Genomic DNA, 21,181 nt, shown 5'->3' with positions numbered 1-21,181 from the left:
TGTTAGTAGGACTGAGAAAAAAGAGGCACAAGGAAACACCATAGTTGAGCTGTGAATTGACCCAGTCATTCTGGAAAGTGATTTAGAACTGTGCTCCCAAAGTCACAAACATACTCTTAGATCTGGTGAGTGATACTGTAACAGGGCCCAGATCCCAAAGAGATCCAAATAAGAGAGGAGTCTAAGATCCAGTGAGTGATACTGTAACAGGGACCAGATCCCAAAGAGATCCAAAAAAGAGAGAAGGACTCTAAGATCCAGTGAGTGATACTATAACAGGGACCAGATCCCAAAGAGATCCAAAAAAGAGAGAAGGACTCTAAGATCCAGTGAGTGATACTATAACAGGGACCAGATCCCAAAGAGATCCAAAAAAGAGAGAAGGACTCTAAGATCCAGTGAGTGATACTGTAACAGGGACCAGATCCCAAAGAGATCCAAAAAAGAGAGAAGGACCCTAAGATCCAGTGAGTGATACTGTAACAGGGCCCAGATCCCAAAGAGATCCAAAAAAGAGAGAAGGAATCTAAGATCCAGTGAGTGATACTGTAACAGGGACCAGATCCCAAAGAGATCCAAATAAGAGAGAAGGAGTCTAAGATCCAGTGAGTGATACTGTAACAGGGACCAACTCCCAAAGAGATCCAAAAAAGAGAGAAGGACTCTAAGATCCAGTGAGTGATACTATAACAGGGACCAGATCCCAAAGAGATCCAAAAAAGAGAGAAGGACTCTAAGATCCAGTGAGTGATACTATAACAGGGACCAGATCCCAAAGAGATCCAAAAAAGAGAGAAGGACTCTAAGATCCAGTGAGTGATACTGTAACAGGGACCAGATCCCAAAGAGATCCAAAAAAGAGAGAAGGACCCTAAGATCCAGTGAGTGATACTGTAACAGGGCCCAGATCCCAAAGAGATCCAAAAAAGAGAGAAGGAATCTAAGATCCAGTGAGTGATACTGTAACAGGGACCAGATCCCAAAGAGATCCAAATAAGAGAGAAGGAGTCTAAGATCCAGTGAGTGATACTGTAACAGGGACCAACTCCCAAAGAGATCCAAAAAAGAGAGAAGGAGTCTAAGATCCAGTGAGTGATACTGTAACAGGGACCAGATCCCAAAGAGATCCAAAAAAGAGAGAAGGACCCTAAGATCCAGTGAGTGATACTGTAACAGGGCCCAGATCCCAAAGAGATCCAAAAAAGAGAGAAGGACTCTAAGATCCAGTGAGTGATACTGTAACAGGGACCAGATCCCAAAGAGATCCAAAAAAGAGAGAAGGACTCTAAGATCCAGTGAGTGATACTATAACAGGGCCCAGATCCCAAAGAGATCCAAATAAGAGAGGAGTCTAAGATCCAGTGAGTGATACTGTAACAGGGACCAGATCCCAAAGAGATCCAAAAAAGAGAGAAGGACTCTAAGATCCAGTGAGTGATACTATAACAGGGACCAGATCCCAAAGAGATCCAAAAAAGAGAGAAGGACTCTAAGATCCAGTGAGTGATACTATAACAGGGACCAGATCCCAAAGAGATCCAAAAAAGAGAGAAGGACTCTAAGATCCAGTGAGTGATACTGTAACAGGGACCAGATCCCAAAGAGATCCAAAAAAGAGAGAAGGACCCTAAGATCCAGTGAGTGATACTGTAACAGGGCCCAGATCCCAAGAGATCCAAAAAAGAGAGAAGGAATCTAAGATCCAGTGAGTGATACTGTAACAGGGACCAGATCCCAAAGAGATCCAAATAAGAGAGAAGGAGTCTAAGATCCAGTGAGTGATACTGTAACAGGGACCAACTCCCAAAGAGATCCAAAAAAGAGAGAAGGAGTCTAAGATCCAGTGAGTGATACTGTAACAGGGACCAGATCCCAAAGAGATCCAAAAAAGAGAGAAGGACCCTAAGATCCAGTGAGTGATACTGTAACAGGGCCCAGATCCCAAAGAGATCCAAAAAAGAGAAGGACTCTAAGATCCAGTGAGTGATACTGTAACAGGGACCAGATCCCAAAGAGATCCAAAAAAGAGAGAAGGACCCTAAGATCCAGTGAGTGATACTGTAACAGGGCCTAGATCCCAAAGAGATCCAAAAAAGAGAGGAGTCTAAGATCCAGTGAATGATACTGTAACAGGGACCAGATCCCAAAGAGATCCAAAAAAGAGAGAAGGACTCTAAGATCCAGTGAGTGATACTATAACAGGGACCAGATCCCAAAGAGATTCAAAAAAAAGAGAAGGACTCTAAGATCCAGTGAGTGATACTGTAACAGGGCCCAGATCCCAAAGAGATCCAAAAAAGAGAGAAGGAATCTAAGATCCAGTGAGTGATACTGTAACTGGGCCCACATCCCAAAGAGATCCAAAAAAAGAGAGATATTTTTAGATCCAGTGAGTGATACTGTAACAGGGCCCAGATCCCAAAGAGATCCAAAAAACAGAGAAGGACACAAACATATAAAGAAGCTCTCTTCACAATAGCCCCAAACTAGGACCTAAGGGGACGCCCACCTGGGGGGATTGGCGGGACTTATTATGGTATGTGAATGCAACGGAATGTCACTGTGTCCTGAGAAGTGACAAAATGGACAATTTTAGAGGAGACTGGGTCTGCTTAGAACGAAGCCCAGAAAAGCAAGCGTGGGAGGAGCGATTTAGAACAGGCTAACTGCATCCTAAAGAAGGGCAACTTGGGAGGACTTTAGAACTCTGATCAATACCATGAGGAGGCATGGGGCCAGAGGGCTACGGGGCACGTGCCCACCCCCACCCGTCAGGGAGAAACGAGCCGCGCTTTTGGCAATCCGACCAATGAGGGAGTTTGTTTTGCTACACGAGGCACTTTTGTTAGAAGGGGTTCCATTTTCTTTTTACCTTGTTCACTTCAGGGTTGCGGGGAAGAGAAAGGAAAGGGAAGAAGCCTTTATATAGTGTCTCCTAGGTGCCATGCATTATGTTCAACACTTTACAAATATTATCTCATTTGTCTCATAATAACTCTATGAGGTAGATACTATTATGAACCCATTGTATAATCAAGAAAATTGAGACAAAGGTGACTTGCCCAGAGTCACACAGCTAAGTAAGCTTCTGGAAGGGAGACATAATAATATAGTATTATATTATATAAGTACATAAAATAGTATTATATATATTGTATATAAAATAAGTATATAAAGTAATATAGTATCATATTATATAAGTGTATAAAATACTTCTTTTTTTTTTTTAAGGACATAGGCTTCTCCATTAAAATGAGAGCTCTTTGAGATTAAAGACTATTTTGCTTCTGGCTTTCTGTCCCCAGAGCCCAGCATGGCCCTCAGAACATCGCGAGTGCTTAAGAAATGTTTGTCGATTGGCTGATCGATCATGTGTCAGCGCAGCATACGTGGACGACCATCACTATGGGCGAGTTACCTAAACAGCCACCTTAACAAAAGACCAGGGAGGGATAGGGGGGGTGGGGTACACCAGAGAGAAAGGAAAGGGAAAGTTGGGGGTTGCCAATAATAGAACCAGGCGGGAGAGGAAGCTGTGGAACGGCAGTTTCCAGAGTTGGGGTCGTATGAGCCAGGTTGGAACTGATGCAGCAGGAAGCACGAGGCAGCATGCTGGGCTGGATAAACTGGCTGTTCCCAAGCTCTGTGGGAGCTGGGTCCCTGGGAAAGATAGAGACACTGCTAGTAAGGGAGGGCCTCTGGCTCTCTAGAGGCTGCCATGCTCCTTCCCGACTCCTTAGAAAGCTCCTTTCCTGGGAGCTGGAGCCGATAGTCATCTTTTGGTACAACTGGCATCTCCACATCTCCTTGAGGAGAGATGCAGCATCACATTTCCCAGAATTCCCGTGGGCTGTTTTCCCCCAGAAGCCTCCTCTCCCCTTACATGCTCCCATTAGGCTGTGCTGTCCCAGGTCTCCCTGGCCCAGGGTAGGGGCTCTAGCTATGGGAGGCTCGGGCTGCCCACTTCTTCCATGAGCAAGGTTTTGTTTCTCATGTGGCAGGAGCTCCTGGGAAGCTTCCTCCACCAGGTCCGCTCCGACTATTAGCAGCGAGTGTTGCTTCCCACCAGGGCCCTGGTTCTTCATTTCTAAACACTTGTTTCTATTCAAAGAAACAAAGGAAGACGTGAAATCTTCCACTGCTGGGCCCTCCCTTCTGAGGATGAGGCACGGGACTTAGGAGCGAATATACTTTGTCATCGGGACCTCGCGACACAGCAGCGTCCCACACTGGGACGGCCCCAGCCTTGGGGTTTCCGGAGCTGTTCTATCAGCTCCAACTGCTCTTCCTGTCTCTTTAGCCAGCGAGAGAAGACTCCAGCCCAGTGGGTGGGGGGCGCCAATGACTCTGCGGCCTCCACAGCATGGTTAGTCAACCACTTTATAAGAACCTACCCAGTGTGTCCAGTCCTGAAAGAGAGGCTCACAGTCAAATCGGGAAGACGAGACAGGCAAAAATGAAACGAGGAGACAATACAGAGTCAAGAGCCGAATTGCATGGTGTGGACTGGGAAGGTTATAGGTCGGAGGTCAAAGCAGGAAGATCAGGGTGTGATGGGGTAGTTCGCAAACCTCAGATGGGGAACAGCCCAAGCAAGGGGAGGGAAAGCAGAGTAAGAGCGACATTCAAGAGGACACTGAAGGGATCATCCTGGTGGGAAGGAAAGGTCTTTCCAGAGGAATAGTGGGAAATAAGATCTGGTAGACAAGGTGGGGGTCAGATTATGCAGGAGGCAGCTAAGTCGTAGAACCGATAGAGTTCTGGACTCAAAGTCAGGATGGATCTGAATTCAAATCCCGCCTCAGAAACTTACTTAACTGTACGCCTGGGCAATCGTCTAACCCTCGGTCCCCTTACCTGTAAAATGAAGAACTGTTATAATAGCATTTACCTTCTAGGATTATTATGTGGATAAAATTAGATAACATTTGGAAAGAGCTTCGCAAAAGCTTAAAGCGCTATAGAAATGTTGCTTCTCACTATTACTGTGGTTGATCTTGAAGGTAGGAGCAAGAGCAAAAAGGAGGCAGTCTGAGGGGAACAGTGTGTGGTGTCTGAGAGTGAGCAGGTCACTTAATTCCCCTCTCTTGGTCTCAGTTACCTCATCTGGAAAATGGGAATGAAGATAAGAGTTTGTCCCATCTTCCTCCCGGGGAGAAAAGCCCAAATTAGTGCACCCTCTTGGGGAGGAGAGTGCTATCCTGGAAACACACAAAGGGAAGGAAGCTACTCTCCTCCTAGATCAATCCTTGTCTTTCCAGACAACCCGAAAGCTGTTCATATCAATAATAATATTAATAACAACATTTAATAAAATACCAGTAATAAGAGTTGACATTTCTATAGCAAGCAGTATAAAAATATGTAAAATAGGTGATCTCCTCTGAGTCTCACAAGAGCCCTGGAAGGCAGGTGCCAGAGACATTAATAAATCCATTTTACAGATGGGGAAACTGAAGCTCAAGGTGAAGGATTTGCCCAAGCTCACTGAGGTGGGAGGTGAGATTCAAACCCACGTCTCTCCTGACACCGATTCCTACAGTTTTTCCAACACAGACTTTTTAATAAAAGCTTAATGAATATTGTTTTGAAAAGCCCACTTGTCCATCCGCCTTTCAGAAGCAGGGCAGGTCACTGAGTCAGGTACCAAGCTACAGAGCCCTTTGTCTACAATGGCCCTGGGAGGTAGGGAGCGAAAGGATAATTACTTTCCCCATTTCATACAAGAAGAGGGTAAGGGACTTATTTCCTTGGGGTCTGAAGGCCTGAAGCTCCAGATGAAGCCAGATTTGGGCTCTTGTTCTCCCGATTTCCAGTTCAGTACTCTTTTCTGCTATCCCTCATGACCCCTAAGACAGAACCCAAACTGGAACTAGCACATTGGGTTCCTCGGCTTGATTGGAAAAACTAATTAAGGATAATTAGCTTACCCAAAGTCAGCCAGTAGTCAACAAACAATTAGCGAAGGAGAAAGCAAGAAGAGATTTTGTAAAAGCCGGAGTCTGACAGCCAGGCAACGATTTGCCTACTGTGCGCCGGGTGCACTAAGTGCTGGGGAGACATGGAAATGAAGAAAACGGTCCCTGCTCTGGAGGAGTTCTCGGTCTAATGGGAGAGGAGACTTGCAGAGACCTCCCTCCAAAAAGGGCGTGGGACAGGATAGCTTGGGAACAGTCTGAGAGGCAAAGGACTAAGATGAAGGAAAATTGGGAAAACCTTAGTGCAAAGGTGGGATTTGAGGAAGGCCTGAAGGCCAAGATGAGGAGGAGAAGGCCCAACATGGAGGCCAGGAGGCTGAAATGAGGAAGAAGAAAGGGCCAAGTGGGCAGGCCAGAAGGCCAAGATTAGAAAAGATCCAGCATGGAGGCAAGGGGGCTGAAATGAGGAGAAGGAGAGAGCCAAGTATGGAGGCCAGCCAGTGGACACTCTGAGTCAGGAGATAAAAGCCCACCAAAAGTACTAGAGAACTCCAGGGGTGGAAATGGACTCCCCCAAAATTAACTGTATTTTTTATCTTAACTGAGGATTGAAGACAGAGCTTCCCTTCCCCCCCTTAGATATATCTGCAGTTTTTTTGCTTGAATAAGTCAAAGCTGAGCTTTGCCTCGAGTCTCATATGAGGCAATATATGGAAATGAGATCATATATTCAGCACCCTGAGATAATGAAGGTAAATGAAATGATCTATGCACAGAGCTTTGCAAACTTTAAAGCGGTACTCAGCAGTAGCTATTATTACTGTTGTGATTATTCTCTCTGATAACCGGGGATTCTGCAGCCCATCAGTCACGCTGTCGACCATCCGTTTCAGCTGGTCAGGGTGGTTGATGTCTGAGGGAGCAGTCGGACAGATAAGAGCTTTGAAAAAAACTCTTCTTGCTTTCTTCTAAAGCTTGACCACTGTGGATAATGAAAGGCCCCCATCTGCGGGGTTCCATTTCCTTGAGGTCTCGCTGAACTGCTAATATAGCACACGGGAGGTACGTGACTAATGTCCCAGAAAGGCGGATCTGACTGAACTGATAATGCTCACCAGTGCTAGTGGGCCCAGAGGCTATCTTTATAATGCTCATGGGCCCAGTGACCAATGCTACTATGCCCAGAGGCCATCTTTATAATGCTCACGGGTCCAGCGACCAATGCTAGTGTGCCCGAAGGCCATCTTTGATGACAGGGGACACCATCCCGATACACAATAAGGCCACACAAAGCTTCGTCCTCTTGGCCCATTCTGGACTGGGTCCCAAGACACTAGTCTCTCTTGCTACCAGCAAAAGTTATAATATTACTGTGGGCAGAGCTAAAGGGCAGCCAGAGGAGAAGAGACCTGTTCCTGAGGGCTTTCCTTTGAGAGCCACCCCACCCCCCACCATTCCCCCCACCCCCACCACTACCTCTCCAGTTTCATTTCCTGTTTTCTCCTCGCTTACAGGCACCTCCACTTTCAAAGGATGCTTATCTATCATATTTCATTTCGTAGGCAGATATGGCGACCTCCTCCTCCTCGCCGCTTCGTTAAAGACGCACCAATTTAGTTTCTGATCGAACACCATCAGCTACACTCTGCACAGAGGGAGGAGCTGGCTCTCAGGGCCCGACTTCTCCTAAATTGTCACCGCTCTGAAATACAGTTAGAGCCGGAGGAAAGCCCAATGCAGCTAACGCAGCTAGCGAGCAAGCAACATTCAAGGCCTCTGGGGACCCACAGTCTCTAGTCGGCATTTCCCACATCCCTCTGAAGCTGTGCTCTCCAAGCCAGTGGCAATCAGTCTAAAGGATCTCTCTCTCTCTCTCTCTCTCTCTCTCTCTTTCTCTCTCTCTCTCTCTCTCTCTCTCTCTCTCTCTCTCTCTCTCTCTCTCTCTCTCTCCCTCCTTTTCTCTGTCTCTGTCTCTCTCACACACACATACTATGACACATACATCCACATAAAGGGGCATTCACACAGGTTTGGTGCTCCGATGAACTAGAGTTTGTTGAAATTCCCCTTGGGCTCCCTGCATCCCAACATCCAAAAGGAAGGAAAGAAAATCAGGTATGCTTTTAGCTTCCCTAGCCAGATAATTTGGGTGGCAGCCATCTTGAATGAGACAGAAGGCACCACGCTGAATGAGGTATTGAGAAGTAATGCCTAAATTATATCCTTGAGGCTGTTTTATTTGTCTAGACAGATAAAAGAAGACTGGAGACAGGGACCATTTATCTATCAAATCTCCCTCCAAAAATCTGTCATCCTTCCCCATACACCCATGGCACCGTAAACTCAATTTCACTAGAACCCTTTTTAGGTTTCTCTCCTCCAGAAAAAAGGTTCATCGAAAGAACTCGACCTATCTGAAAGATTTAGTCAAAAGCGTAACTTCCAAGAGATGTTCATCCTTACTCGCGTAGAATGGAGGCTTCTTCAAGGCAGGAAGGATTTTCAGTTTTGTCTCGGTTTCCCCGGCCTCCTCAGCAAGTACTTAATGAATCCTTGGGGATGAATGAATGAATCTTTGTGAATGAATGAATGAATGAATGAATGAATCCTTGTGTACTTCAGCTCCTGGACCTTCTCCCTCTCCAATCTAGGGCAGTAACCACTTGGGTTCTGAATGAAATCCTGCATGACTCTCAGGCAGCAAACAGTGATTGAAAGATGATCACTAGCCTCTGCTTATGGAACAGGCAGAAAGGTGGACGCCAACTGTTTGAAAGCCTTTCAGCAACAAGGACAGAAATGGGAATGGGGTGTTTCTTTGTATCTATCTAACCAGAAAACAATTAACCAGAATGTCCTATCTTCACCTCTCTCCTTCACCCATTTTAATGCGCAAAAATCATGGTGTGTTAAACTGATACAATAAAAGCCTTGAATAACACACCACGGTACACTATGAGACGGGCCCAGATTTGGGCTGAGTCCGTTACCTGATCTGCAGACACCAAAGGTGTCGGGATGGTCCCATTCGCTCAGCGTGTAGTGTGAACCAGTGAGAAGATCTAGAGTCAGAGTTTTGGCTTTGAATTCTTGTTCTTACCGATGGCTAGCTGTGAGACCCTGGGTAAGTCATTTGCCCCCATGGGCCTCCATTTCCTCCTCTGTCAAAGGAGTGGGAGTGAGACGAGACGAGATGGCCTCCGGTTAGATGGCAGGCTTGGGGAACGTGGGGAAACGACATGAACACAGAGAAATCCATTCAGAATACATGCAAAGAAATGTTGAGGAAGAGCAAAGTGCCTTTGTATCGGTATTGTCGATAAGCATCAATAAGCAGGAGATGCTTTGTAGAAAGGAGACGTCCAAGCCGTGCCCGAAACGGAGGCAAGGATTCTAAGAGGCCTAAGCGAGAGGCTAAAGCTTCTGCAAAGGCTGGGACAAGGGGTGGGGTGCTCTGTATGTTGAACGACACACATGTCGCTAAGAGAAGGCCCTAGATGAGAAGTTTGGGGATATACTCATACAGGAGGGGAAGGATGTGGATGAACTTGTAAACGATGGGAAGGATATGGATACACTTGTACGTGGCAGGAAGGATGTGAATGGATACTCTCTTACATGGAGGGAAGGCCATGGATACATTCATATGTGTTGGGAAGGCCATGGATACATTTGTATATGAGGGGAAGGACCTGTCATCAGAAGCAAAGGAAACAGTAAGGGAGAGGTCAGAGAGGGAGGAGGAGAATCAACGGGGAGAAATGTTACAAAAACTCATCAAGGAGAGAGCATCTAAGAGAGGGGAGCTAACATGCTCCAGAGGGGTCAACAAGTATGGGGACTGAAATAAAAGCTAAAGGGTTTAGTGAGGGAGATAGCCCTAAAAAGATCCTAGTAATTAACTGGTAGGACATCAAGGAGAAGGTATCTAGGAGAAGGTATCTAAGAGAAGGGAGCTAACCCACAGAGTGAGATGCTCCAGAGGGGTCAAGAAATATGAGGACTGAAAAAAAAAAAGCTTAAAGGTTTAGCCCTAAAAAGATCCTAGTAACTAACTTGTAGGATTCCTTTAAGGAGCTTGGTTTCAGGTCAAGGGTGGAGTAGGAAAGCTGGATTATGAGTGATCAAGGAGGCAGTGAGGGGACTATTCGGTACCCAGGATGCATTTCCTCTGGGCTTAGAATCTTGAACTCATTTAGAGCAACTGAATGCTCTCATTTCCTCATCTCTCCTGGGTTTCATTTCTCTCTTTTCAAAACTGGGGAAGCAATATGGTACAGTGGAAAGAGAGCCAGATTTGGAGTCCCAGGACCTAGCTGTATACTCTTAACTCTACTACCCACTGTGTAGTAGATGTGCCTCAGTTTCTTCATCTGTAAAATGAAGCTGATGGCTTCTAAGGTCCCTTCAAGGTCTAAATCTGAGACCCTAATGCCGTGCCAGTCCTGTCTGCTGATATCAGCTTTTTCAGGTCCTCCCGACTCCAAGGGTGGGTGGTCTAACCACTGCACTGCTGCCTTGACACCTGCTTTTTCAAAGGTGGCAGAAGGCTACAGTAAACTTAATTTGGAGACGCCTTCAGCTTCCCCCAAAACCGAAAACATGGAGATTAGAGAGAGAACAGAAAGGGAAACAGGGCGGATGGAAGACCTCCAACCTCGGCGGTGAGAAACGAGGTCCCGAAGACCGGCCCCGCCCGTGTATGCTGTGTCCTCACGGCAGCCCGGAGGCTCCCCAGGACAGGCCCTGCCTCCAGATTTTATCTGTGTATTCCCAGTTGCCTAATAAGTGCTCGCTGAATGTGAGATGTCAGGGGCTCCGCCGCAGGATTCCTTGAAGGAGGCAGCCTCATGGTGTATTTCAGGGAGGATGCCATTTATGGAGATCCAATTTTCCGGACCACACCAGTCGCCTAAAGCAAGGAGTCCCTGTAGAGCATAAACCTAATGGATCACTTATGTTTCCCTACTTTCCTTTCCCAGATCAACTCTGTGTGTGTGTGTGTGTGTGTGTCTGTGTGTGTGTGTCTGTGTCTCTGTGTGTGTATCTATGTGTGTGTCTGTCTCTGTGTGTGTCTCTGTGTGTGTCTCTGTGTGTGTTTGTGTGTGTCTGTGTGTTTCTATGTTTGTGTATGTGCCTGTGTGTGTGTGTGTCTGTGTGTTTGTGTGTGTATATTAACTGGGTACTGTACTAAAGAAAAAACAAGAATGAGGTCGTTCCTACCCTCAGGAAGCTTCCAGACTATCAGAGCCAGAATGGTGGAGTAGTGGCCAGAAAGCTGGATCTGGAGTTTGGAAGAAGTGAATTCAAATGCAGCCTTAGCACTTAACTATGTGATCCTGAGCCTCTTTTTGCCTCAGTTTCTTCAGCTGTAAAATGGAGATAATAATAGCACCTATCTCAGTCATTGTGAAGCTCAGATGAGAAAAGACTTATAAAATACTTAGTACCATATAGTAGTATGTCGAAGGACATACCTGTCCTTCTGTCAAAGGAAAGGATACGTAGACAGGTATATGTGTACAAAAGAAAATTGGGACGGTCTGGGATGGGGAGACCCTGGAAGCAGGGCAGCGAAGGCCTCATCTGGGGGTGCCGCCTGTACTCTGGGGGCTGCTAAGAGTCCTGGGAGGGGGACTGCATTCCAAGCATGGGGCACGAGTGCCTTCTCGCCATCCCTGAGGCCCCCGGAGCAGTTCAGGGCACTGAAGTTAAGTGACCCGGGGTCACGCAGCCCCGGGCCGGCTTCCTGGCTCCACAAGCAGGGCTCTGTATCAGGTCACACTGCCCATCTCTCAAGTGGAGGGGGCGGTCTGGCCCCCTGGGGGGCAGGAAACAGTAACAGAGCAGCACATTCTCCCTTTCTGAACTGCCTACCGTGCGCCGGGCACGGGGCTAAGGAGACGGGAGGGACTTCAGAGACTGGGGGCCAGGGGAGCCCGAGCATCTGAGTACGCAGGGAAGGGGGAGACATGGATTTGTCATCCAGCCCTGGCTGCGTCCCTGTCCTGAACAAGAGGCTGCAAAGAAAGAACTGGGCCCGAGCTGAGTCGGCAGGATGAAAGAAAGTCAGAATCACACATTAGTCGGATCTGGAAAGGTCGGAGGGAAAATGAGCGGGGCCCAAGGGCCGAGGCCTGGGAACCACCCCGTTAGGGTCCCTCTTTCTTCTCCCTGGCTGACTTTTTTTGTAGCCCTTTGTCCTTCCTTTCTTCACCTTCCCCCTTCTCTCTTTCTGTGTGTGTGTGTGTGTGTGTGTGTGTGTGTGTGTGTCTGTCTGTCTGTCTGTCTCTCTGTGTATGTCTGTCTGTCTCTCTCCTGTCAGTCTGTTTCTGTCTCTGCTCTGTCTCTATGTCTCCTCTCTCTCTCCTGTCTGTCTGCCTCTGTCTCTGTCTCTGTCTCTGTCTCTGTGTCTCTCTCTCTCTCTCTCTCTCTCACACACACACACACACACACACACACACACACACACACACAAACATCCCTTAGGCCCTGGGCCACCCAGTTTTATCAATGAGTCCTCAGGGCTTCAGAAGTCACTAAGCTTGAAACCAGCCAGATTGGAGGTAAGATATCATCCTCAGGCCAAGGATGCCCCACCCTGTTCAGGGCTGGGTGACCCGGAAGCAGTTTTCCTCAAAGATCACTATTCACCCAGCTGGAAAAATGCAAAAAGGTCAGGTCACCCCGCCCCCACCCACCTGCCCTGGTGGAAATATTCAAGTGCCCTTGGAGGGACGCCCAGGCCTCCACCATACAAGAGCACTGGGCTTGAAGCTACAGGCCAGAAGATCTGGGGCTGGTTTTCATATTACAGAGGAAGAAACTGAGGCAAAGGGAGCATCGGTAGGATCCTAGATCAAAAACTGGGACCTCAGAGGCCACCTCCTCATTTGAACTGAGGCCCAGGGAAGTCAGGAGACTCCTAATTAGCCGTGTGACCTGGGCAAGTTATTTCATTTCACTCACTGGAGGCTCATTTTCCTCATCTGTAAAATGGGCAGGATAACACCCACGGTTTCCACGGGGATTGTTGGGAGCCTACCCGAGAGCGAGAGCAATAAACTACTAACGTGACCCTGCTTACTAGGAATCTGAAAAAGAAACCTGTTCTCTCTTCTCTGAGCAACCTCCTCCGGGGCACGAGGGGCACCCACCCCGGCCCTGACCTCAGGAGGCCCCTTTCTCATCCGCTCCCTTAAGGCCCCGTCCCCGTGAGCCAGCTCCGACCAGGCCTTTCCCCTCCAGCGGAGGGCCCTGCCGAACCAGCAGATGGCTGATTGTGTCTAACAAGAAGGCAGGGAGAGAGAGGGGAACCGGATTTCTCACCCCCCCCCCCCAACCGCTGTGCAGGCGGCAGAGAAACCCAGTTTCAACCCCCTACGGCAGACACCTCCTCCTGCCAAGCTCGGGAGGAAGGGGCTGGCTTTCTAATTTATCCCCCCCCCCACCGGTTGTTCCTTAAAATAATCTCTCATTACTTGGATGGTGGCTCCGCGATGTTTATTTAAAGCAGTTTGGGGAGGGGGGGGTTAGAGAACCAAGACAAAATAGCCCGGAATCCATGACTGAGCTCTCTCACAGTTAACTAAGCTTTCTATTGCTTTATGGGAGCAAAAGGGGAATGGGGAGGAGGGAGAAAGGACAGCAGGGTTCTTGGGATGCTTTCCTAGAAATTCCACCCAAGGAAAGTATTCCTAAAAGGCTGGATGGCCCAGAGGGGTGCCTCAGTTTCCCCATCCTTACAGCGAAGAGACCACTACTACTCGATGGGAAGGCAGTCGGGGGGCCCTTTAAGCTGTTACAAAGAAGCAGGCCATATTAAACTAAAGTATTATTTTTATTACATAATCCTATTATATAATATAGTCAAGTCAGTTATCCATATCCATGGCATTTCTGTGGGTCATCATGCACTGAGATATTCCTGCATCCCTTCAGAGTCTGGGCAACACAAACCAAATAAAAGGCTGGTGGGGATATGGGGGGGGGGGGAAGCACGGGATGGAGATGGGAAAAGGAGCAGGGGATTCTGGGCAGAGCCTCAGTTTTTCCTCTAAGTGGCAGGGAGACTCTGGGCATATCATTTCATCCCTCCGGGCCATTGATTCTCCCCATCCCACCTCCCACTCCCCACCCCAAATGGAACTGAGAAATAAAAAACACGGATTTCCACAGAGCTGAGAGACCGACGAATCAAAAGGGCCTCATTTTACATCCAAGAAATAAGAAACGCAGATCTCCACAGAGCTGAGAGACCCATGAATCAAAGCTGTCTCGTTTTCCAGATGACGTGCCCAGGATCATATAACTAGGGAGTCCATTAGACGGGATTCGAATTCGGGTCTGCCTGATTCTGAGCCCAACCACCGTACCCCCTTCCTAGCTGCCTTACTGACATTATTGTTCTAAGATTCAAAGAAATGAATAGATGTGAAAGCAGAAAACACCAGGAAAAAAAACCCTGAGGTGTTCTTCCTGTCTGGTTACTTCCCTCCTCCACAAGCCCCTAAGCTCTTTGAGCAAACAGCCCTCCCAGCCCCTTTATATGTCCCACCATGCCTAGCGCCATGTTATAAATGCTGTTGACTTAACAGGGGCTCTTAACCTTGGTTCTGTGAACCTGAGGGGGTTTCTTGGGGGCTCATAACTATATTTCAATATAATTGGCTTCCTTGAAAATCCTGGGTTTTAGTTTGTGCGCTTAAAGCCCTTGTTCTGAGAAGGTCCATAGGTTTCCCCAGAGTGCCTGCCCAAGGGGCTCACGGTACAAAGAAAGCTATGGGCTGCTGGGGCCTGGAAACAGTGACGCTGCCCGAGACTGCCCGGCTGCCATTCATCATCACAGGACTCGGTTGGAGCCGTGAGCTAACCCCCTCGCCTTTCCCAGCTTCCCTATTTCTGTCAAGGGTGCCATCATCCTTCCCCTTACCCCCGGGTCCCAAGCCTGGAGACGTCCTCGGTTCTTAACCTCTCACCTTCACGTCCAGCCAACGGTCAAATCCTGCCAATGATACCCCTCCCATGTGCCCCCTGCCGTCCCATCATCCGACTACCATTTCCATTGCCTAGGCCCTTATTGTTTTCTCCCCTGGACTACTACTCCTTCCAGACTGGTCTCCAGTTTGCCCTCTCTTTGACCCATCTTCCACACAATTAACAAGCTGAGCTTCCCAAATTAGCTCTGGTCTGACCATGTCACTCTCCTGTTCAAGAAGCTGCCGGGATTCCCTATTGCCTCTGAGATCAGATACCTTAAGATAAGACTCCTGGAATCTAAAAGCCTTCCCAGTCTGACTCTAGTCTCCCTTTCTGGGCTCATTACAATCATTCCCCTTCACAGACTCAACCTTTCGACCAAGGTGACCTACTCTCTACTCCTCATCAACAGCGCCTCCCATGTCTGCATCTTTATCCCCAGGCAGTCCCCTACAACTGAAATCCACTGCCTCCTCACCAGTGTTTCTTGGAATGTGACAACATTCAGTCACGATTGACTCTGTGACCTCATTTGGAGTTTTCTCAGCAAAGATACTAAAGTGGCTTGCTCCAGCTCCCTTGATGGATGAGGAAACTGAGGTAAACGGGGTGAAGTGATTTTCTCAGAGTCACACAGCTAGGCCAGATCTGAACTCAAAAAGATGAGCCTTCCTCATATCAGGACTGAGGTTCTAACCACTACACCACCCAATTGCCTCAAAGCTTGGCCCAGCTGCCACCTCCTATTTGAGCCTTCTCTGCTCTTTGCCCCATCGCCCCCACCAGGCAACGGTGCTTGCCCACTCCCAACCCTGGCCAAAATGGCCATGGACTTATTTTCTGTACACTTTATTATATTTATCTGTGTACATGTCTTCCTCCCTGCCTCTGTCCCATAACAAAAGTTCCTTGGGAGAAAGGACAGGCTTCCCTTTGCATGCATAGGCCCAGCATGTAGGACCAAGCCTGGCCCGGTGTGCTTGCTTAATAAAAGCTGTTTAATGAGCAATTCACCCTAAACTGTGGCTTTGGGTTCTCTTTTACCTTTTCAGGATGAGCTAGTCTTTCCACAGCCATCTCCCCTGATTTGGGCCAGGGCTTTCTGCTGCTCATCAGGGCATCTCACCCCCACTTAAGGAACCCTATCATCTTTCAGGAAAAGAGAGTGACGAATGTCGGAGGGAAGGCAGGAAAACTGGGATACTGATGCATTGTTGTGAGCGGATCCAGCCATTCTGGAGAGCGGTTTGGAACTATGCTCAAAAAGTTAGCAAATTGTGCAGATCCTCTGACCCAGCAGTGTTACTACTGGGCTTATATCCCAGTATATCTTAAAGAATGGAAAGGGACCTGTATGTGCAAGAATGTTTGTGGCAGCCCTTTTTGTAGTGGCCAGAAACTGGAAACTGAGTGGATGCCCATCAGTTGGAGAATGGCTGAATAAATTGTGGTATATGAGTGTTATGGAATATGATTGTTCTGTAAGAAATGACTAGCAGGATGATTTCAGAAAGGCCTGGAGAGGCTCACACGAACTGATGCTGAGTGAAGTAAGTAGAACCAGGAGATCATTGTACACGGCAACAACAAGACTACATGACGATCAATTCTAATGGATGTGGCCATCTTCAACAATAAGAGGATCCAATTCAGTTCTAATTGATCAATGATGGAGAGAAGCAGCTACACCCAGAGAAGGAACACTGGGAAATGAGTGTGAACTGTGTGCATTTTTGTTTTTCTTTCCGGGTTATTTTTCCCTTCTGAATCCAATTCTCCCTGTGCAACAAGAAAACCGTTCAGTTCTGCACACATATATTGTATCTAGGATATAGTTTAACATCTTTAACATGTATGAGACTGCCTGACATCTAGGGGAGAAGGTAGGGGGAGGGAAGGGAAAAGTTGGAACAGAAGTGAGTGCAAGGGACAATGTTGAAAAATTGCCCAGGCATATGTTCTGTCAATAAAAAGCTATAATAAAAAAAGAAAAAAAGAAACCCCATCATCTTGCCTTTGTTCCAAGAAAAGAACAGCCTGTGTACTGGTCATCAGGGCATCTCATCCCCGCTTAAGAAACCCCATCATCTTGCCCTTGTTCCTAGGAAAGAACAACCTGTGTACTGGTTGGTCATTAGGGAATCTCATCCCCACTTAAGAAACTCTATCAACTTGCTTTTGTTCCTAGGAAAGAACAGACTGTATACTGGTCATCAGGGCATCTCACCCCCATTTAAGAAACCCCACCAGCCTGCCCTTGTTCCTAGGAAAGAACAACCTGTGTACCGATCGGTCATCAGGGAATCTCACTCCCACTTAAGAAACCCCATCAGCTTGCCCTTATTCCTGGGGAAAAACAGCCTGCAAACAAATGGGGGCTCAGTTCTGGCCAAAGGGAATAGATAGCCCCATTTCCCCTGATCAGGGACTCAGTTAAAACGTGGAGGATACATCAAGGGGAGAGGCTAATGATCCATAAGTAAAAGCTGAAGAGGAAGCCAGGGTAAAGGGAGTAAGGAGTGATACAATCGGTTGAGGAAACATGTAACATTGTAGCTGAGGACGAGTACCGAGTTACTTTGTATTCAAAGCTAAAAGCTTTTGGGATTTTGTCCAACCCCCTCATTTCTTTTAGATGGGCAAAATGGGGCTGGAGTAACTCGCCATTAGCTGGTAGCAAAAGTAAAATTTGAACTCACATTTGATCTCGAGATTAGGATTTCTTCCTTCATCCTATATTCTATAGCTTCTCCTAACACAGCAGGGTCTGAGTAAGATAAGACCCAGTCAGAGAAATAACAATGGTCTATAGGACAAATAGGGTGTTTGTAATCCCGGAGTTTGGGCTTTTCTTAGGGGACTGGAACTGGGTGATATTTCCCCTCACTCCCTTTAGAACATCTGCCCCACAGCCATTTACCCAGAGGGCCTTGGCCTCTGAGTCCAAGTACTTAGGACAGACTTCTCCCTCCCTTCCATCTTGTTGGAGGTGGGGGGACTAAAGATTCAGAATATCAAACAGACGAAAAGACACTGGTCTGGGTGTGGATTGGTTTAACTGAAATGCTCTTTCCCCCCCTTCCCCCTCCTCCCCGGGCCCTTCTTCTTTTAAAATATTTATTAGGAGAAATGGCTCCCTGGGGAAGGGAGAGGGGAGGGCTCCACACCAAAATGAATGTGATAGAAAAACAAAAGGCATTAATAAAAACATTTAAACACACGACAGAGTGGTGCTAATGACGTCAAATTCCCAGATTCGTGCCCCAAGGTGGCCGGGCAGCTTTACTAGAGAAAACATTGTTCCCAGGCTTCCCCCCACTTCCCCAGCTTGGGTGGAGATCGCTGTTCGCCACCTGTGTGACCTTGGACAAGTCATTTCCTTTCCTCTTGGCCCTGAATGAAGGTTTGAATTAAATCCTATCCAAAGAGCCTATCAGCTCTAAATCCTTTGAATGCATATGTGGTGAGATATGGCAGGGAGTGTGCCTAGATGGAAATCCGAAGCCCTGACTTGGAGCCTCTGCTCATCTGTTTCTTTGCTTACCGGCTTTAGGCCCCTCTCTGAGGCTCAGTTTTCCCTCTCTGTGAAATGAGAAACTCAGACGATCTCCAAGAGCTTTTCTGATCTTCAATCCTACAGTCCTAATTGCTAGCTGTGTGATCATGGGAGAGTTCCTCTCTCTTCCTGGTACCGTCCTAATTGCTAGCTGTGTGATCATGGGAGAATTCCTTTCTCTTCCCGGGCCTCCGTTTCCCCTCTCTGTAAAATCAGGCAGTTGGAGATTATTTCCAAGGTGCCTTCCTTTTACCTGAGAGGTCTATGAAAGAGCGAGCCAGACAAACCAAGTCCAAGGCCCATGAAAATGCTGGACTTTGTGACATCCAGTATTTCAGCTCTATTAATTAGTATGCCATCAGCCAGAGCTTGGACTCGGTATCTCTTCTTGGCAACTGCCACTGACTAGCTTAAGTGACTTGGGCAAAACTCTTCACTCCCGGATCTCTATTTTCCACATTTAGATCCCAGAACTAGAGCTGGAAGGGACTTCAGAGATCAGCTAGCCCAACCCTTTCCTTTTACAGAGAAAGAAACTGAGGGCCGGGAACTTGCTTGAGGTCATACGTGGAATCCCAGATCTGGAGCATTCCAACCCCATCTGAAATCCTAACCGTCGAGAGCTTGGCCGACCGTAATTTAGTATACACAGACTTGAAAAAGCCCCGATTTTGTGGTACCGCTTGCACTAACTCTTCCTCGACATGGTAGGTGGGGGCTGAGTTATGATTATTACTGTTCTTCCAAATGTGCTTGTGGTCTGCAAAGCAGGAATGGAAGGTCCTAGGTCACTGCTATGGGATGCCGGGCACCTCCCAGGATGGAAAACTTGAGGTTTAAAAATGGACATTTTTCCAGAGTTGGCTGCCAATCCAAAGAGATGCACGGTTGGAGATCCCGACCCTTTCCCCCACATCCCCACCGAGCTGGGCTGGCTCCCCGGGTTTGGGCAGCGGAGCACAGGCAGCGCCAAGGGATGGGCCGAACCCCCCAAAACCCCGGGCCACACCAGAACGTGGGCAAGGTCAGGGCAAAGGTACAGGGGCACAGCCGAAGCGGCCACCCGGCAGCACCCTACGCGCCCCACCCCACCACCGCGAAACACAGCCGGACCGACCCAAACGCGGAGCCGCGGAGACACCGATGTCCACCCCGGGTGCTGCGCGAGCGCGCTCGAGCCCCATCCCCCCCGCACTCTCAGAGGGGCCCGCATGCGGACCCGCACCCCGCTACACGTGCGGCCAAACAGGCAGAACCACAAAGACGGCCGCGTAGGGAGCGCCCCAGAGCCGCCGCCGCCGCCGCTGCCGCGCGCTCGGCGGGGCGCGGGGCGCAGGGCACTGCCCTGGCTCGCGCCCTCAGCCTCGGCCCCGCGCACCGCCCCGGGGGACAGAGTGTGTCCCTCAGCCTCCTGGGCGCAGGGACCGAGCGAGATGCTCTGGGGGCGCGACGGGGGTCCCGAGGTGGCCACGCGTCCGCCGGCAACGCCCCGGCAGCCGGCGGGGACTGCGGCTCCTGGACTGTCCGGACAGGGGGCAGGCTGGGGGCCCGGCGGACGCTGCGCCGTGGGGCCATCGGGCCGTCACTCACCACCTGGCGCGCCACATCGGCCGTCGCCATCGCCCCCTCCCCAAGGAGGAGCTCGCGCTCCGGGGCTGCCACCGTGCCGGCTGCTGCCTCCGCCGTTGCTGCTCGGGCTGTTGCCGCCGCCGCCGCCGCCGCCGCAGCCAGGACTGTGCCCCCACTGCTAGCCGGACGCTGCCTCTGCCGCTGCTGCCGCTGCCGCTGCTGCTGCTGCCGGGACGCTGCCTCCGCTGCTGCCTTCGCCGCCTCTCCAGCTACTGCACAGGAAGCCGGGGCGCTTCTCCGACAAAGAGAAAGTGTTACACTTTGGGCGCGACCAAGTCAGGCGTGGGGGGGGGCAGCGCCAAGGGGACGCCCCCTCCCTCCTCCGCCCCTGCCCCTTCTCTCTTTCTCCCCTCCTCCTCTCCCCGCCAAACTCAGCCTGCCTTAGATCTTCCACCTCCTCCGAGGGGCCAGCGGGCCGAGAGCGGCCTTCAGGGCTGGCCCTTCCCCGCCTCAGACTCCTCCTCCCTCGCTTCCCCTGCCACCGGGCCCGCGACCTCACTCCTAGGGCGACTGGGGCTTAGGCTCCCCTCCAGGGCCTGGCCATGCCATCTCCCCTCCTTCCCCCCTCACTGGGCTCCGTGGTACGTCCCGAGCTTGGCCCAATGGTCACACACGCACCACACTACCCCCCCCTCCCATCCCTGAATCCCTGGTCCTGGGGTTGCGGGATAGGGAGCCCCCACCCCCACCCCCGAGCCCCGTGCCCTGCTCTGTCCCGGTTGCCCGCTGCAGTCCGCATCCAAACCCCGTGGGCGCGCGCGCGCTCACACACAAACACACTCATACCCCCCCAAACACGCTTCCACGGACACACGCTTACACACACACTCCCCAGCTTTCCCATTAACACACGAGAGAGCGCACACCGAGCCTTATTCACACTCACATACATGCTTACCCACAGACACACGCTAAGCAACTCACTTCCGAGAGCGCACACACAAACACACTTACACACAGACGTACACACTCACTCGAACCGAGGCACGCACACACCAGCACCTCCACCTCCCAGCCCTGGACTCCAGCTGTCCCCAAGGGCCGGCGGGGATCCGGCCCCGGGGCTGCGGCACCTGCCATCGCCGAAACAAAGTGCTGA

General features: G+C 49.5%; 1 protein-coding gene across 4 annotated transcripts in view; it reads right to left on the bottom strand.

Moving 5' to 3' along the window:
* SEPTIN6 (septin 6) overlaps window positions 1–20,725 on the bottom strand; it is a 61,090-nt gene extending 40,365 nt beyond the window's left edge. The window contains exon 1 of one of the 4 annotated variants that reach the window (XM_051969001.1): window positions 20,044–20,725. In XM_051969001.1, coding sequence (XP_051824961.1) covers window positions 20,044–20,073 — 30 coding nt within the window. In that variant the 5' untranslated portion in view covers window positions 20,074–20,725. The remainder of the gene's footprint in view (window positions 1–20,043) is intronic. The other 3 variants (XM_051969004.1, XM_051969003.1, XM_051969002.1) reach the window with 3 other exon arrangements.
* Window positions 20,726–21,181: the final 456 nt, after the last annotated feature.

Source organism: Antechinus flavipes, chromosome X, assembly GCF_016432865.1.
Source record: "Antechinus flavipes isolate AdamAnt ecotype Samford, QLD, Australia chromosome X, AdamAnt_v2, whole genome shotgun sequence".
Classification (NCBI taxonomy): domain Eukaryota; kingdom Metazoa; phylum Chordata; class Mammalia; order Dasyuromorphia; family Dasyuridae; genus Antechinus; species Antechinus flavipes.
Note: the sequence above shows the minus strand (reverse complement) of the source record. Positions and strands in the feature narration are given on the sequence as shown.